The 15,074-nt window shown below is 40.3% G+C and overlaps 1 protein-coding gene across 1 annotated transcript in view; it reads left to right on the plus strand.

The window, feature by feature from the left end:
• LRRC36 (leucine rich repeat containing 36) overlaps window positions 1-11,069 on the plus strand; it is a 61,276-nt gene extending 50,207 nt beyond the window's left edge. Inside the window, exons 10-14 of the mRNA XM_065920526.1 lie at window positions 2,462-2,627; window positions 4,865-5,010; window positions 5,781-5,904; window positions 7,915-8,029; window positions 10,732-11,069. Of these exons, the coding sequence (XP_065776598.1) occupies window positions 2,462-2,627; window positions 4,865-5,010; window positions 5,781-5,904; window positions 7,915-8,029; window positions 10,732-10,957 (777 nt within the window). The 3' untranslated portion in view covers window positions 10,958-11,069. The remainder of the gene's footprint in view (window positions 1-2,461; window positions 2,628-4,864; window positions 5,011-5,780; window positions 5,905-7,914; window positions 8,030-10,731) is intronic.
• Window positions 11,070-15,074: the final 4,005 nt, after the last annotated feature.

Genomic DNA, 15,074 nt, shown 5'->3' on the forward strand with positions numbered 1-15,074 from the left:
GTATTGTTCTTACTCATTAAAATAAGTTTTGTCATTGCTTTTGTATATATCCCTCCATGGAGAATGCTGTCTTCTCCCCTCTCATCTATCTGAATATTAATTTTTCTCCAGGCTTTAATTCCATCATGAAGCCTTCTTCTCATTAGTTAAAGGAACTACAGCTCTCAGGACATTCTCTTCCCTTGAACCCATAGTCTTAGTCATACAAATCTTTTGTCATTTAATGACTTACTGCCTTGTGAGAAAGCAGGTTATTTGGTCAAAACAACTATTTCTAGTTATTTTTGTTTCAGTTGCTGGAAATCTTTCCACATCGACATGGGCTTATAAAGGGATTTTGTTGTTGTTTGGTTGGTTGGGTTTTTTTAGCTATTAAATACTTTCTATTCAGTTTTTGAAACTTTGGAATTGGTTATAATTTTTATGTACCAAAGGGGGCAGTCTTGTAATACTTTTTTGACTTTTTTGTTCTTTTTTGTTTTCCATCTTCAGTCACTGATGCCTATTGTTCTAGACAAGAGCACTAGTGTTAATGTATTTAGGGTAAAGCCATAGCAACATTTAGGATACTTGGGTGCTGTATTAATAAGATATGTTCTAGGAAATTTTCTCACCTCTATTTCATGTTATATTGTTAAAACAGCAATTAAAATCTCAATGCACTTTTCTGGACTGTCTTAAAAATTCCCGTTTCTTTTTTCCTGTTACATACTGTATTTCTTTATATGAAAAGTTATAAAAGAGCTGCTTGAATATAAATATAAAAGAAATACACTGTTTAATTTCTAGAAAGGTATATATCAGAAGAGCGCTTAAAAGTTGTTTAAAAAGTAATCCCATATTTAAAAAAACACAAAATTAAATCAAATATGAATTCTTGATTAAAAAATTTATTTTTAACCAGCTGACTTTAGAATCACAAATTATAAAAATTAAATTTTAAAAAATAAGGCATAATTTGCTGAAAATTAAAAGTAACAGAATTATCCCAAAGTTCATAAAAAATTATCCCACTCTCACCACATTATGAAAAGTGAAAGAAAATACATAAGGCATATGTGTGTTTCTAAGTTGCTTCATAATGCACACACAGTATTGCCAATACATGAAAAACCAATGACAATTTATATCCATTTTTCACAAGATCCTCTAAAGTGGCTTGTAGTGTAACCAGTCTTTCTATGACTTTTCTTCCTAATCAGATTAACTTCTTAAGGACTTCATCTTTTACTTCATATGTTCACAGACCTTATATAGAACTCTCAATGCACATGATCAGGGTTCAGTACAGATCTGTTTAGTAAATGTTTATCCCATTTATAATGCTTTCCCTTATTAATCATAGGCCACATGTGTGACTCAAGTCATAAATATCACTGTCTGGTGTTCTGTTTCATGGTTGTCAGATATGACAGCATAAGCTAATTAATCATTTATATATTTTTAATATCAAAAGAGCCAAAGGTTGAGAAATAATTTGGGTGTTTTTAATATGTAACAGCTTCCTTGAAGTCCCTTGAGAACTCACAGAAAAGATTGATCTGTCCAGTAAAATTCACAATTTTTTTTTATTTTTGAAACTTTAATTAATTTATTGTATTTACTGGCTGCACTAGGTCTTCGGTGCCGCTCATGAGCTTGTTGCAGTGTTTGGGCTTCTCATTGCAGTGGCTTCTCTTGTTGCAGAGCACAAGCTCTAGGGCATGCTGGCTCAGTAGTTATGGCACGTGGGCTTAGTTGCCCTTTGGCATGTGGGATCTTCCTGGACCAGTGATTGAACCTATGTTTCCTGCATTGGCAGGTAGATTCTTAACCACTGGACCACCAGGGAAGTCCCCAGTTATTTTTTAATTCATTCAGACATGACTAAATATATCGACATATACATCATATCTGAATGAATTAAAAACAATTGGAAGTTCCACTGGAGAGAGAGCTCTACCTATGCATCTATATACATAAGATTCTTACTGAATAAAAGTATCTTTAGTACTGGGTCCAACAATAGCATTTAACGTAACACTTAAAATGTTATAGGACAATTAAGTTTATTATATATTAATATACTAAATATAAGCTTATGAGTTATAACTTTTATTAAATTACTCCCCATTTTATTTTATAATGTAATACCTTAAAAAATGTTCTGCAGTTTAATCTTTGCATATTACATAACATAATACATTGAGCCATAGACATAGGTGTTAAAACATTTTTTGTTCTCTTCTGAAAATCTCCATAGAAAATTATGATAGAAGATACTGTTTGCTTTGAAATTATCCTTGTATATATTATTGTATTTGTCTTAGACATAAATAATATTCTATTCAAACCTGAACTGAAAAATGAAGTCAACTTTCTCTTTTGCTTAATGTTAACCTTTTAAATGTCTGGGTTTTTACTTCCCTTATTGTATAAGAATGACAAATGGTTGGGTGTTTGTTTGTTTTTTTCTCTTGAGCCTCTCTCTAGTGACCTGGGCAGTTTGCATGGTTTGCCAGGAAACCACAGTCCCCCAGTCTCTGCCAGAACCTCCCATGTGGCCACTGTCCTCAGACAGCTCCTGGAGCTTGTGGATAAGCACTGGAACGGCTCCGGCTCCCTCCTCCTCAACAAGAAGTTTCTCGGTAAAGCGAATTCATTCTCAGTTCTCAGAGAAGGGCGCTCAGCCTTGCTTCTGCTCTACATTCTGATAAAAGTCACTCGGCCCCCTTTACTTGCAGGGGAAATTGTTCTCATGATCACTTACCAAAATTTGTCAGCCACACAGTGATTGACAAATCTGCATTTTTCTTACAATCATCTTTCCTGTTTTTCCTTTTTTGGTTGCACCGTGCAGCTTGCCGACTCTATGCAGGCTCTTAGTTCCCTCACCAGGGATTGAACCTGGGCCCACGGCAGTGAAAACACCAAGTCCTAACCACTCTGGGAATTCCGTTCTCTGTTTTCATAAGCACTCTTCCCTCCTGTACCAGTTGTCTTGTTTTCCTGTAACTTTTTCTTTTGTTAGTCTTTAAATGATGATGTACAAAATAAAGTGTGGTCATATTAATGATTACCAAAGGATTTTACAATCCTTGGGGAAAATGCCAATAATAAATACAATAGAAACTGAGTTTAATCCTCAGAGGTCTGAGATGCCTATGGAAATGTTAAGATTTGTAAAACTCTAATGACTAAATGACCTGGACTCTTTTTCAGGACTTAGTTTTTAGGAACTTGGGGGGAAACAGTTTTGCAAATGTTGTCCCCATGTGCCTATTTGTTGCTTAATAGTGGTGATAAGAGTTTAAGTAAAAACTAGGAACTTTAAGGGCTTCCCTATTGGCTCAGAAAGTAAAGAATCTTTCTGCAATGCAGGTGACCCAGGTTTGATCCCTGGATCAGGAAGGTCCTCTGGAGAAAGACATGGCAACCCACTCCAGTATTTTTGCCTGAAGAGCTCCATGGACAGAAGAGCACTGCAGGCTGTCCATGGGGTCATAAAAGAGTCAGATATGACTTTAAAGTTGAAATACAGATGGCTAACAAACACATGAAAAGATGCTCAACATCACTCATTATCAGAGAAATGCAAATCAAAACCACAATGAGGTACCATTACACACCAGTCAGGATGGCTGCTATCCAAAAGTCTACAAGCAATAAATGCTGGAGAGGGTGTGGAGAAAAGGGAACCCTCTTACACTGTTGGTGGGAATGCAAACTAGTACAGCCACTATGGAAAACAGTGTGGAGATTTCTTAAAAAACTGGAAATAGAACTGCCATATGACCCAGCAATTCCACTCCTGGGCATACACACCGAGGAAGCCCGATCTGAAAGAGACACATGCACCCCAATATTCATCGCAGCACTGTTTATAATAGCCAGGACATGGAAGCAACCTAGATGCCCATCAGCAGACGAATGGATAAGGAAGCTGTGGTACATATACACCATGGAATATTACTCAACCATTAAAAAGAATTCATTTGAATCAGTTCTAATGAGATAAATGAAACTGGAGCCCATTATACAGAGTGAAGTAAGACAGAAAGATAAAGACCAATACAGTATACTAACACATATATATGGAATTTAGAAAGATGGTAACGATAACCCTATATGCAAAACAGAAAAAGAGACACAGATGTACAGAACAGACTTTTGGACTCTGTGGGAGAAGGCGAGGGTGGGATGTTTTGAGAGAACAGCATCGAAACATGTATACTATCAAGGGTGAAACAGATCACCAGCCCAGGTTGGATGCATGAGACAAGTGCTCGGGGCTGGTGCACTGGGAAGACCCAGAGGGATGGGGTGGGGAGGGAGGTGGGAGGGGGGATCGGGATGGGGAACACATGTAAATCCATGGCTGATTCATGTCAGTGTATGGCAAAAACCACTACAATATTGTAAAGTAATTATCCTCCAACTAATAAAAATAAATGGGAAAAAAAAAGAAAGTTAACAGTCACAAATTGCATAAAAATAAAATAAAATAAAGTTGTTTAGGCTTAGCCTTTTTTTTTTAATATCTAAAGTGACATACAGAAGAAAGGTCTTAGCCCACTTACTTTCCTTCCCACATTGATCCTTTGCTCTTGTTTTGTAGGAAATTATCCCCAGGAGCCACTCATCAGTGATTAGAGAATAGCACAGAGCATGCACTCATGAGAGTCTACTGTTGTTTCTCCATAGATGTGGGATATAGTGTTTTAATGTCCATCATGAAACATCTCTTACAGTTAGTTACTAAATTCTTGTAAAAAGGAGACATTAGATTACCCTATTTGTCTGACAGAGCTGGTAGTTATTGACTAGGAATTCTCTGCTTTAGCTTTTAAGACTGGCCCATGTGCCCAACCTGAATTTTTGGCAGGTCCTGCCCGAGATCTGCTTCTGACCTTGGTAGTCCCTGCACCTTCTCAGCAGTGGTGTCGCTCGCATCCGGAAGATACATCAAAAACCTTCCACAGGAGAGAGATGGAACTGAAGGAGACAGGGCAGCTGGTCCCTAATGACATGGTATGCTGCTCTCATCTTCTTTTCCTACTCTTCCTTTATTAGAAAAGGAAAAAGCAGCAAGGCTAGAACAGCTCTGTGCCATAAAGACCATCATCACCTGAACACCTAGATGCTTATGAACTGAAATGTAGAAAAGTCAGTCTGTGCAAATCAGGAACACAAAACTTGCAGGGACAGCTTGGAGGTTCTTCAGGGTTGAGTCCCTAATCCAAAAATTCTAAGGAAAGACTTGAAATGAGGAAAAAAAAGACTTAGAGTGAAAACATTTAGGACTGTGTTCTTGAAGGTTATGATTTGATTCAGATGAGGGAATTAGATGTCTCTGGGATTGTCTTTCCTCCCTTCTGATGGAGACCCCTAAACCAGGGGCCACTCCCTAGAGCATTAGGCTTCTGACTCTGGGAGGGAAAGAAGAGATTCATTTTCTTAGACTTCCCCCCAACCTTTTCTTAACATTAGAGGATTTTCAGACATCAAGTTTATTTTCTAGAAACTTTAAATAGGTGACTTTTAATGCTGGCCACTTGTCAAAACAACCACTTGTTTTGTAATAGTAGTGGATAATTCACATGTGGTAAAATGCATGTGGTAAGTTTCTTTGCTGCACTTGAACTATGTTTACCAATGAATTAAAATTCTAGTGAGAAAGAGAGAGGCTGACCTCCATTTGGTTTATCACTAAAAAGAGCAAAAATTCTTTCAATTTTCTAAAAACACTTTCCGGAATTTCAGGTTCTTAATGTGTTTGTATTTTGTTTTCTAATCTAAAGGAAAGTTTGAAGCAAAAACTAGTCAGAGTGCTGGAGGAAAACCTCATTTTGTCAGAAAAAATCCAGCGTTTGGAGGAAGGTGCTACCACTTCGATTGTCAGTGGGCACCCATCCCACACTTATGGTAAGTCCAGGAAAGCAATGTGTGGTGCATCTCAAGACATTTTGTTTATAGATGACCCATTTAATAAGTTTTGTCATTCGGAGCTCATATGGCTTCCTAAATGGAAACAATCATTTTGCCTCAGAGTTGTAATGCAGGTGACTTGAGTTACCAGAAGAAGAGAGTTTACTCTTTTATAAGTGTAAAGTATTTACAAATGTTATTATTGTCATTATTTTTTGCGAATGACACATGTTTTTTTCCTGATTATAGCAGATCATGTTCCTTACAGAAAGTTTGAAAAATATAAGGAAAATAAAATCTCACTACCCAGAAATAACTACCATTAGTGTTTTGGGTATATTTTCTTTCACCTATATCCCTATACATATATTTTTAACTCAGAATTAAAATTTGTGTTTTGATTTTTCAAAATGAATTTACATACAACAAAATGCATACATTCTAAGTTTGATGAGTTTCAATGTATATGTATACTCATTTAATTCCATCCAATCAAAATACAGACCACTTCTCTACTCTAAAAAGTTCAACTCTGGTGCATTTAGGTTCCTCTACTATTGGCCCTCAGCAGTCTACAAGCTAATGTTATTCTACAAGCTAATGTTATTAATTTAACAGCATAGGCATTTCCTCTAATATCACATTAATATACCATATTTATCTATTTAGTCCTCTATATAGTTGTTTTTAATGTTATTGTAAATAAAGCTGTCATTATTTATATTATAAATAATTAAAAGAATTTCCGAACATTCAAAGACTTGAAATAGAAGAAAAGACCCTAGAGTGAAAATGCTTCTCTAAGATCATCTTCTCTCCTGATGGAGCTGAGAGTCCTAATATTTATGCTGTTATAAATAATGCAGCTATTAATATCTGTGTATATAAATCTTTGTTAAAAAAAATCTTTGTGTACACTTTCTACCAGTTTTCCTAGGAGACATTCCTTGAAGTAGAATTAGTGGGTCCAAGGAGGTGGACATTTTTGAGGTTTTTGTTACACGTTGCCAAATCATTCCTAAAAAGGTGGTTTCAGTTTATACACACATCAGCAGCAAGTATGTATTTGAATGCCTTTTCATTTCACCCTTGCCAACACTGAGTATTATATATTTTTCTTCATTATGACAGGTGAAAAATAATATCCTATTGAATTTGTGATTTGTTCTACTTTATTCTTAGTATAGTTTAGGTAGATAAAAGTCTACCCTTGACTTTAAACTTCTAGTTCAGCACACCAAAACAAACATTATGGGTATTTGGATATTTGTATGAGAAATTTGATTTGTAAATCAGCATTGAATTTCCAGAGATGAATCTCATCTCTCTAATATTTATAAGCCTGAATAATCAAGACATCAGTCTCCACTTACCTACACTGAAAATAAATAGGTGTTTATTCACTAGATGCTTATTTTCAACCAACCGTGAGGTCCACTACTCTCTTTGGATTACTGGTGATAAATAGAGCTGTTGCAGCCCTGATTTCTACCTTCCAGAACCTTGCTACTCAAAGTGTGAACCAGAGATCGGCAACATTAGCATCACTCAGGGATTTGTTACATATATAGAATACTTGGCCTCACTTCAGACCTACTGAATCAGAATCTGTTTTTTAATAAGATTCCCCAGGCAATTTGTAAGCATATTAAAATTTAAGTACTGTTCTAGAAGACTGACTTCCTTAAGATCCATAGTTCTTGTGCTTTCACTACCTTATTATTGCAAGACTTGGTAACATATTTGGAAAGCTAATATGAATACCTTGGCCACAAATTCAGTTTCTGCAAGATCAAGTGGTTGAAGTTTTATTCAGATATGTCTTCTGCTAAACTGTATATTCTTGTCACTATATCTGCTGTCTTCAAGAGAAGGAATGGTGAATGGAGTGTGGAGGTGTGTGCAGTGGGGCCTCCAATTCTTCAAGATGCCCACCTGTTCACTCAAACTCTGCTCAAAGACTAGCCGCTTGAATCCTCTCACCCCCATACACTGTAACCTTTGTAGATGATCTTCTGCGCAAAAACCAACAGCTGAACATGCAGGTGTCTTGCCTGAACCAGGAGCTTGCCCAGCTGAAAAAGCTAGAGGAGACTGTGACTCTTCTCCACGAAAGTCAGAGGTAGGATTGGATCCTTCAAGCTGGCTTCTGGAAGCAGATATTTACTTTCCTTTATCTCCTTTGTTTTACTTGGCAAGTTAATATCTATATACTTTCCAAATTAACTATATTCTGCATGTAAACAACCTGTATCCAGGCAAGTTAGCTCAGGGGTCAAAATACTGCTTTCCAGAACACACCAGGGACTAAATATCTTTGCTGGCACTGCTGGGTTATATCACCTCAATGATAAGTAGTTTCTCACTAGATCCAACAGGACCCTTGTTTGGGTCAGCTAGCTTTCCTCAGTCACAATGTACCCCTAAAACCAAGCCATCTTGCTCTTCTGAAAAATGTCTACCTGTTCTTGGTCCTAGAAGAGAGGTCAAGCACACTCAGAGTGATAGGGAAAGAATCCAACGTATGTGTTCTCTTCAGAGGAGTTCAATAGCATGAGGCTCTTCAAAGAACAGTTTCCCCAGACTACAGGCTAGGCAAATCAGAAGAAACCTCAAGACTATTGCTATATTTAGAGAAGCCCTTGAAATTTTGATTTGCCAAACACCTTTGCTAGGACCATCAGTGAATCTTAAATAGAAGAACTTTATTCCCCAAGCCTTCAGTCCCTAACTTCACTTCCTAATTTTCCTTGGAATAGCTTAATATAAGGAGGATTCAACCCAGATCCATTCTGGCTGACTTTTTTAAAAACTTTTTTTCTAATTATTGCAAACATATACAGAAGCGTGTGTGTGTGTGTGTTAGTGACTCAGTCATGTCCGACTTGTTTCAACCTCATGAACTGTAGCCCATCAGGCTCCTCTGTTCATGGAATTCTCCAGGCAAGAATACTGGAGTGGGGAGTTATTCTCTTCTCCAGGGGATCTTCCTGACCGACCCATGGATTGAACCCGGGTCTTCCGTGTTGCAGGCAGATGCTTTGCCATCTGACCCACCACTATATAGGGGTATAGGTATACACCCCATACCCCTATACTATAGGAGTATAGTATATACCCCTATACTCTGTATAGGGTTAGCCCATACAAGAGTATCAGTCAGTTCAGTTCAGTTCAGTCACTCAGTCGTGTCCGACTCTTTGCGACCCCATGAATCGCAGCACACCAGGCCTCCCTGTCCATCACCAACTCCTGGAGTTTACTCAAACTCATGCCCATCGAGTCGGTGATGCCATCCAGCCATCTCATCCTCTGTCGTCCCCTTCTCCTCCTGTCCTCCTCCTCCATGTCCATCGAGTCGGTGATGCAATCCAGCCATCTCATCCTCTGTCATCCCCTTCTCCTCCTGCCCCGAATCCCTCCCAGCATCAGGGTCTTTTCAAATGAGTCAGCTCTTCACATCAGGTGGCCAAAGTATTGGGGTTTCAGCTTCAACATCAGTCCATCCAATGAACACCCAGGACTGATCTCCTTTAGGATGGACTGGTTGAATCTCCTTGCAGTCCAAGGGACTCTCAAGAGTCTTCTCCAATACCACAGTTCAAAAGCATCAATTTTTCGGCGCTCAGCTTTCTAGTGAATAGCATAAATTCATGCTTATCACACTTGGGTATGTACAGAATCACCTGAAAACTTGTTGAACTACAGAGTGCTGGGGCTCACCCCCAGAGTTTCTGATTCTGCAGATCTGGGCTGGGAACTGAGAATTTGCATTTCTAGTAAGTTTTCGGGTGATGCTGTTGCTCCTGGCCTGGGGACCACACTTTGAGAACATTAAGGTTTATCTCTTTAGTGATGTACAAATGGCTATATTTTAGAGTAACTTGAATTAATTCTTCTCTGTGTTGTTAAACCATCACTTCAATATATAAGTTCAATTTGTTTCATTTTTCTATAAGGAATATTTTTATTATTTTTATTTAATCCTGAGTACAATTATGTTAAACTTACATGGTCCCAAAGTCAGATCTACAAAATCAGATAAATTCAAACAAATTTAGCTTCCTTACCTGTCTTCTCTATCCTTTCCTTCCCTCCCACTAGCCTTCCATTGCAGGTGTGGGTGTGTATTTATATTCCCTCTCTATTAAATAAAAAGAGGCATAATGTTGCTTTAACATTTTATCTTAGAAATCATTTCATAGTGATGTTTAGAGTACATTCTCACTCCTTTTTATACGTACATAGGACTCCCTGATGTGTGCAATTAATCCTCTACTGATGGACATTTAGGTTGATGGTATCTTGCTGTTACAAATAGTGTTGCAGTGAATAGCATTGTGCATACATCTTTTCTGGCAGGGAGGGGAAGTCTCTGATAGCTTCTAACATTACATGGTAATGCAGAGTCCAAGAATACAATTATGACTAGCACCATTAGTTTAATTGCTGAGGCAGTATAGATTAGAAGAAGTAGAAATTAAGATCTGGGAATAGGAATAGAAATTGCAGGCCTGGTTAGGGGCCGGTCTCCTTGTGTTTCTACTTATTTCATCACGAAAAGTGCTTTGGAAAGAATAGAACAGTCACTATGTAAAATGTGAACTGTGTTATTGCTACAGTCAACCTGGAACATAATCAAACAGGACTGTAATAAAGAAACTGTTGGCCCACTTTTAAAATAACCCACTCATAAGTCGGATAGTTCTTTCTATTTAAAGATATTACTTCATTTTACACTTATCTTTAGCAAACATTTCAGGTCTGAATGACATCTACTTTGCTTTTATGACTTCACAACTGTCTTTTTCCCCCGTGTCTCAGATCCCTGGTGGTAACTAATGAGTATCTGCTGCAGCAGCTGAATAAAGAGCAAAAAGGTTATTCTGGGAAAGCACTCCTGCCTCCAGAGAAGAGTCATCATTTGGGGAGATCATCACCCTTTGGGAAAAGCATGCTGTCTTCCTCCTCACCAGTAGCACATGATATGGGTCAGTATTTAATACAGACTGTTTCAGACTCTGTCCCAGAGCCTAGTCTATGGAGCTAACACTGTACACCTTTTTTGCAGCTTGTCTCTCAGCCCCAGGGGGCTCTCAATGTCATTACCACTAGTATGGTGGTATTTTCCCACAAGATTAAGAAAAAAAATCTTAATTACACTGTATTGGTCTTTCTTTTTTTATTTCTCTTTTTATCTCCTCCCATCAAGTCATTCTTTCCTTCTGCCCACATAAATAGTTGGCACTTAGTCCTAGGCATCATATCACATAGGAACACTTGACTGAAAATGTCAAAAAGGAAAAAAACACTAGATATTTTTCCCAAGTGTCAGTTGAAACTGTGTAGTAGGAAGTTAGAAAAGAATATCCATGGCCAGGTATGTTTTGTGTTAGAAGAAATTTCAGAGAATCTCTATTGATCGGTTCATCAAATGTGTTTTGGGTTTCCTCCCATCATAGTTAAAGGTGATAAGGTCTTATGTTTTCCCTGGAGCAGCCAACAGTTTAGTTTTAGTTGTGTGATGGAGTTCAAAGCTTCCATTGGTACCAAACAAGCCTAAATAAAAGCCTAGAGAGACCCTGGAAAGACAGAGAGTAGGTAATTCCTACTCTGGAGAATTGGAGGTGTCACTGAGGACTTGTTTGAGTGGAAGATGCAAAATGAGTATAATGGTACCAGGTACAGAGGGGTGCAGAGCCTCCTAGACCAAGGGTACAGGGTAGAAATGTCTGGGCCCCCAGGGATCACTGGGCAGGGAAAATATAGGTCATGGTGCCATGAAGTATGTAACTAGGGGAACTTCCTAGCTTTGGAGGGAGGTATGATGTCAGGAATATGTCCCCTAAAGAAACAATCTTTCAACCAAAATCTTAAAAATTGGAATGAAAGATCACCAGGCAAACATAGGGTTGAAGGCAGAGGCAGTGGGGAGAGCTGCAGAGAGAAATAGTGTAAGTCAAGGCCATGAAATGGTAAGAAAGTCCAATCAGGGGACAGAAGGCCCGAGAAGAGATACATACCATCTATGTTGCATGGCTCCTTAAGGATTTTAGATTGGGAAGGCAGAGGGGTAGTAGATTTGTGTTTGAGAAGCTTTCTCTGTAGAAACAGTGGATTGATGTCTGGCCATGTGGAGTGGGCTGGATCAGAGAGGAGCTAGAAAGATGAAAGAGAAGGCTGGCTCAGTCCAGACCAGAGGTGCAGCCTCTGACAGCTCTGAACTCAGCATCCACTTTACACATGAATACCTGGTATTTCAGGCTGAGGATCAATCTTTTCTTTAATCCTGATTGATTAGGCATCAATGGGAAAGGATAATGAAAGTGATTCTTGTCTTTCTGCTTCAAAGTTGCCCAAGTAGCTCATGTTGCCAGAGAGCTCTAGAGAGTGAAGGACTGTCAACCTAACATCATATTGTACTTTTCTTCATCTTCAGGGTCATGTCAGAGAAAGAGGAAGGTGGAAAGATTAGACACTTACTTGCTCCCCTTATCCAGGTGCTGTGCAGGGAAGGAGAGCTATGCTGTAATAATGAGACATGAAAGTCACAACTAAGATCACACATCTCTAAGTTAAAATTTACAGACCTTCTGACTTCATGTGGGTTCCCAAAAGGAGCATATGCAGTGGAGCCATAAGTTTCTTTGTGCGGCATGACTCAGGGAGCTAAGAGTGAGCTCGTTTTCTGTGGAAGTGTCAGTAAGGACAGCCCCCTAACCCTACGTTGCTGGTCCTGTCTCGGCTCCACTGAGAGGCCTCCAAAGAGCCTAAGTCTTGCCCGGGTAGTGTAGCCTTAGTCAATAGCCTTATGGCCCTGTGTTGTCCTATTTCATGGTCCCAACCCAGTGCACAGGCCAACTTACTTGACGGCCAATAAGGTTTAGGGGAGGGGGGGACAGGGATAATGTGCTTCCTTCTCCTATCTGATAATGCCAACCTGGAGCCTATTCAGAGTACCTCTAAGGGGAAGCAAAGAGCCTGACCAAGACTAAATCACCTTCCATCCTATTTTCTATTATCACCTAAAATGGCCATTACTGCGCTAGGCCAGGCTCCTCTCTAGGTTTGCTGGTCATTCCTGCAAAAGTCAACTATGGTTCTGATTTTCCCTGTGTGGCCTTGGTCCAGAGGGCAGCAGTAGATTGGTGGCATCTAGGGAAGGGCCAAAGTGTTATTGCCCTATGGGGCTAAGTGGGCTCAACATGAAGCAGGAGAAGTCCCCTGAAGCAAGTATCAAATAGAAAATAAGTGGAGAAGAATTCCTCACCCTGGACCTGGGACTGTTGGTAGAAAGACAGAAACAAGGCTGGCATGGAAAACAGGTCCTCAGGGAAGTTCTATGCCCAAAAGGAGAGGCAGGGCCCCCTGACAGGTTTCAACTTCCTATGAGCTATACATAGTGGGTTCTGACAGCTCCATCCCACAGATCCTAACCTTTCTTCCTTGCCCAACTGAGTTTGCTAGCAAGGATATCCAAACCTGTCCACCATGAGGAGCTGTGGGGAGTAGAGCAGTGATAGCCGAAGGGCTGAAGTGGCATTGTTTGGTCAGTTGCTGCCAGGAACCAGATTCTATTAGACTAAAGGTTTTCTGGCTCTGGGTTGGCCTTGATTTCTTCCAGGTTCCATAACCACTTTTCAAGAAGAGGAGACTTTACTCCTACAAGGTGGAATTTCAGGACTCAGCCAATTCACTTTCTGGGCTCTCCTAAGCCACACTGCCAATCACAGGAGGGGCCAGCATGCTGCTCCCATACATACTAGACAGTCATCTCACCTGCAGCTTAATAGCCTGGACCAGGCCAATTTGCAGGATTTGGATTTCACTCCTGTTAGGTTCATTTAAGTAAACTTGCAAATTAAACCAATTCCCCAAGGCTGGAGGAAGCATTCCTTTTACTACTTGCTGGTGGGAGAGGTAGAGCTCTCTGAAACTCTTCTCTGAGCAAGGCAAGGTCAGCTGAGTCAGGAGATCCCACAGCTGTCAGCCATTAGGCAAGGCTCTGCTGTGATCAGGTGATGGTCTCTGCTCTCTAATTTTCACTTAATCCCCAGAGTCTCTGTTTCAAGTTTCACTACCCCTCTAAACCCCTGCTCTAAGTGACTTTGGGCTCAAGGGACTCCAGGGCCACCTGGGGGAGAAACATCCCAGAACAGCTCAAGGGATGAGGAAATAAATAGTTGTGCTGCTTTGCTTTGTTATCTGAGTCAGGAAAGAAAATATTTGTGAATGTGTGCTTTTTAAGCCTTTTCTAGCACCATTGCTAGAAATGGACAGTCCCTAAGTTCCATCGAGTCTACTTGTCAGCAGAAAGGAAGGAGAGTTTGCCCCAAAGCCTTAGACTAGGGAGTAACTCTGTTCTAACATTGAGAACCTAGAGGGGAGAAAAAGTTGATCTGGAAGCTCCCAGGCTTTCTCAGGACCAGAGAAAGACACCCCTTCCCACCCAGCCTGGGGTGGTTAACAGATGGGAGGGGATCAGCAAGAAGAGGCCCTTTCACTGTTGGACACCCTGCTTGCCTGTCAAAGACTGATGTTGAGTGCCAAGTTCTATCACTGGGCCTCCAGCGTCATTTTTGGAAATCAGTGTTGGGGCTTGCTGTGTTAGAGCCTAGCCAGGGAGACAGAGACGTGCTTCTGGCCTCTATACTGCAGAAGCTCCTTCAATCTTAGGGCCTGAGTTTCTTCCACTATAAAATTGGGTGTTGAACATCTACTGCCTAAGGGTCTTTCTGGTCTTGCATTTTCTGAACTTCTGAGATGCAGCCCAAAGTGACTCGCCTTGGTGGCCCCCTGAAGTGGAGGCCTGTCAGCAAGCTTAGAGCTGAGGCCTGGCACTGGGCCCCAGCAGTGCTTAGCCCAGGCTGAGTTTGCTGTCTCATCCCTCCCCCTGCTGTGAAAGCAGAGAGGCCAAGACTGAGGCCCTAACTGTGGGAAAGCAGGCATGCTGTCAGAGCTCTGGGTCAGGGCTGAGGTAAAGGCTTTTGATTTCCCTCTGGAGCATCCCCAGGCAGCCTTTCTTGGTGCTAATGGAAGGGGTCTGGTGTGTGTCTCTTTCTGGGCAGGGCTGCCAGTGGAAGAATCAGCAGTGTGTGACATGGAGGGGATTGATGACACTGAGAGGTCGAGATGTGAATGTCATTACCCTTGTTGTCATATACCTG

The sequence above is a fragment of the Muntiacus reevesi genome, chromosome 2, assembly GCF_963930625.1.
Source record: "Muntiacus reevesi chromosome 2, mMunRee1.1, whole genome shotgun sequence".
Lineage (NCBI taxonomy): Eukaryota > Metazoa > Chordata > Mammalia > Artiodactyla > Cervidae > Muntiacus > Muntiacus reevesi.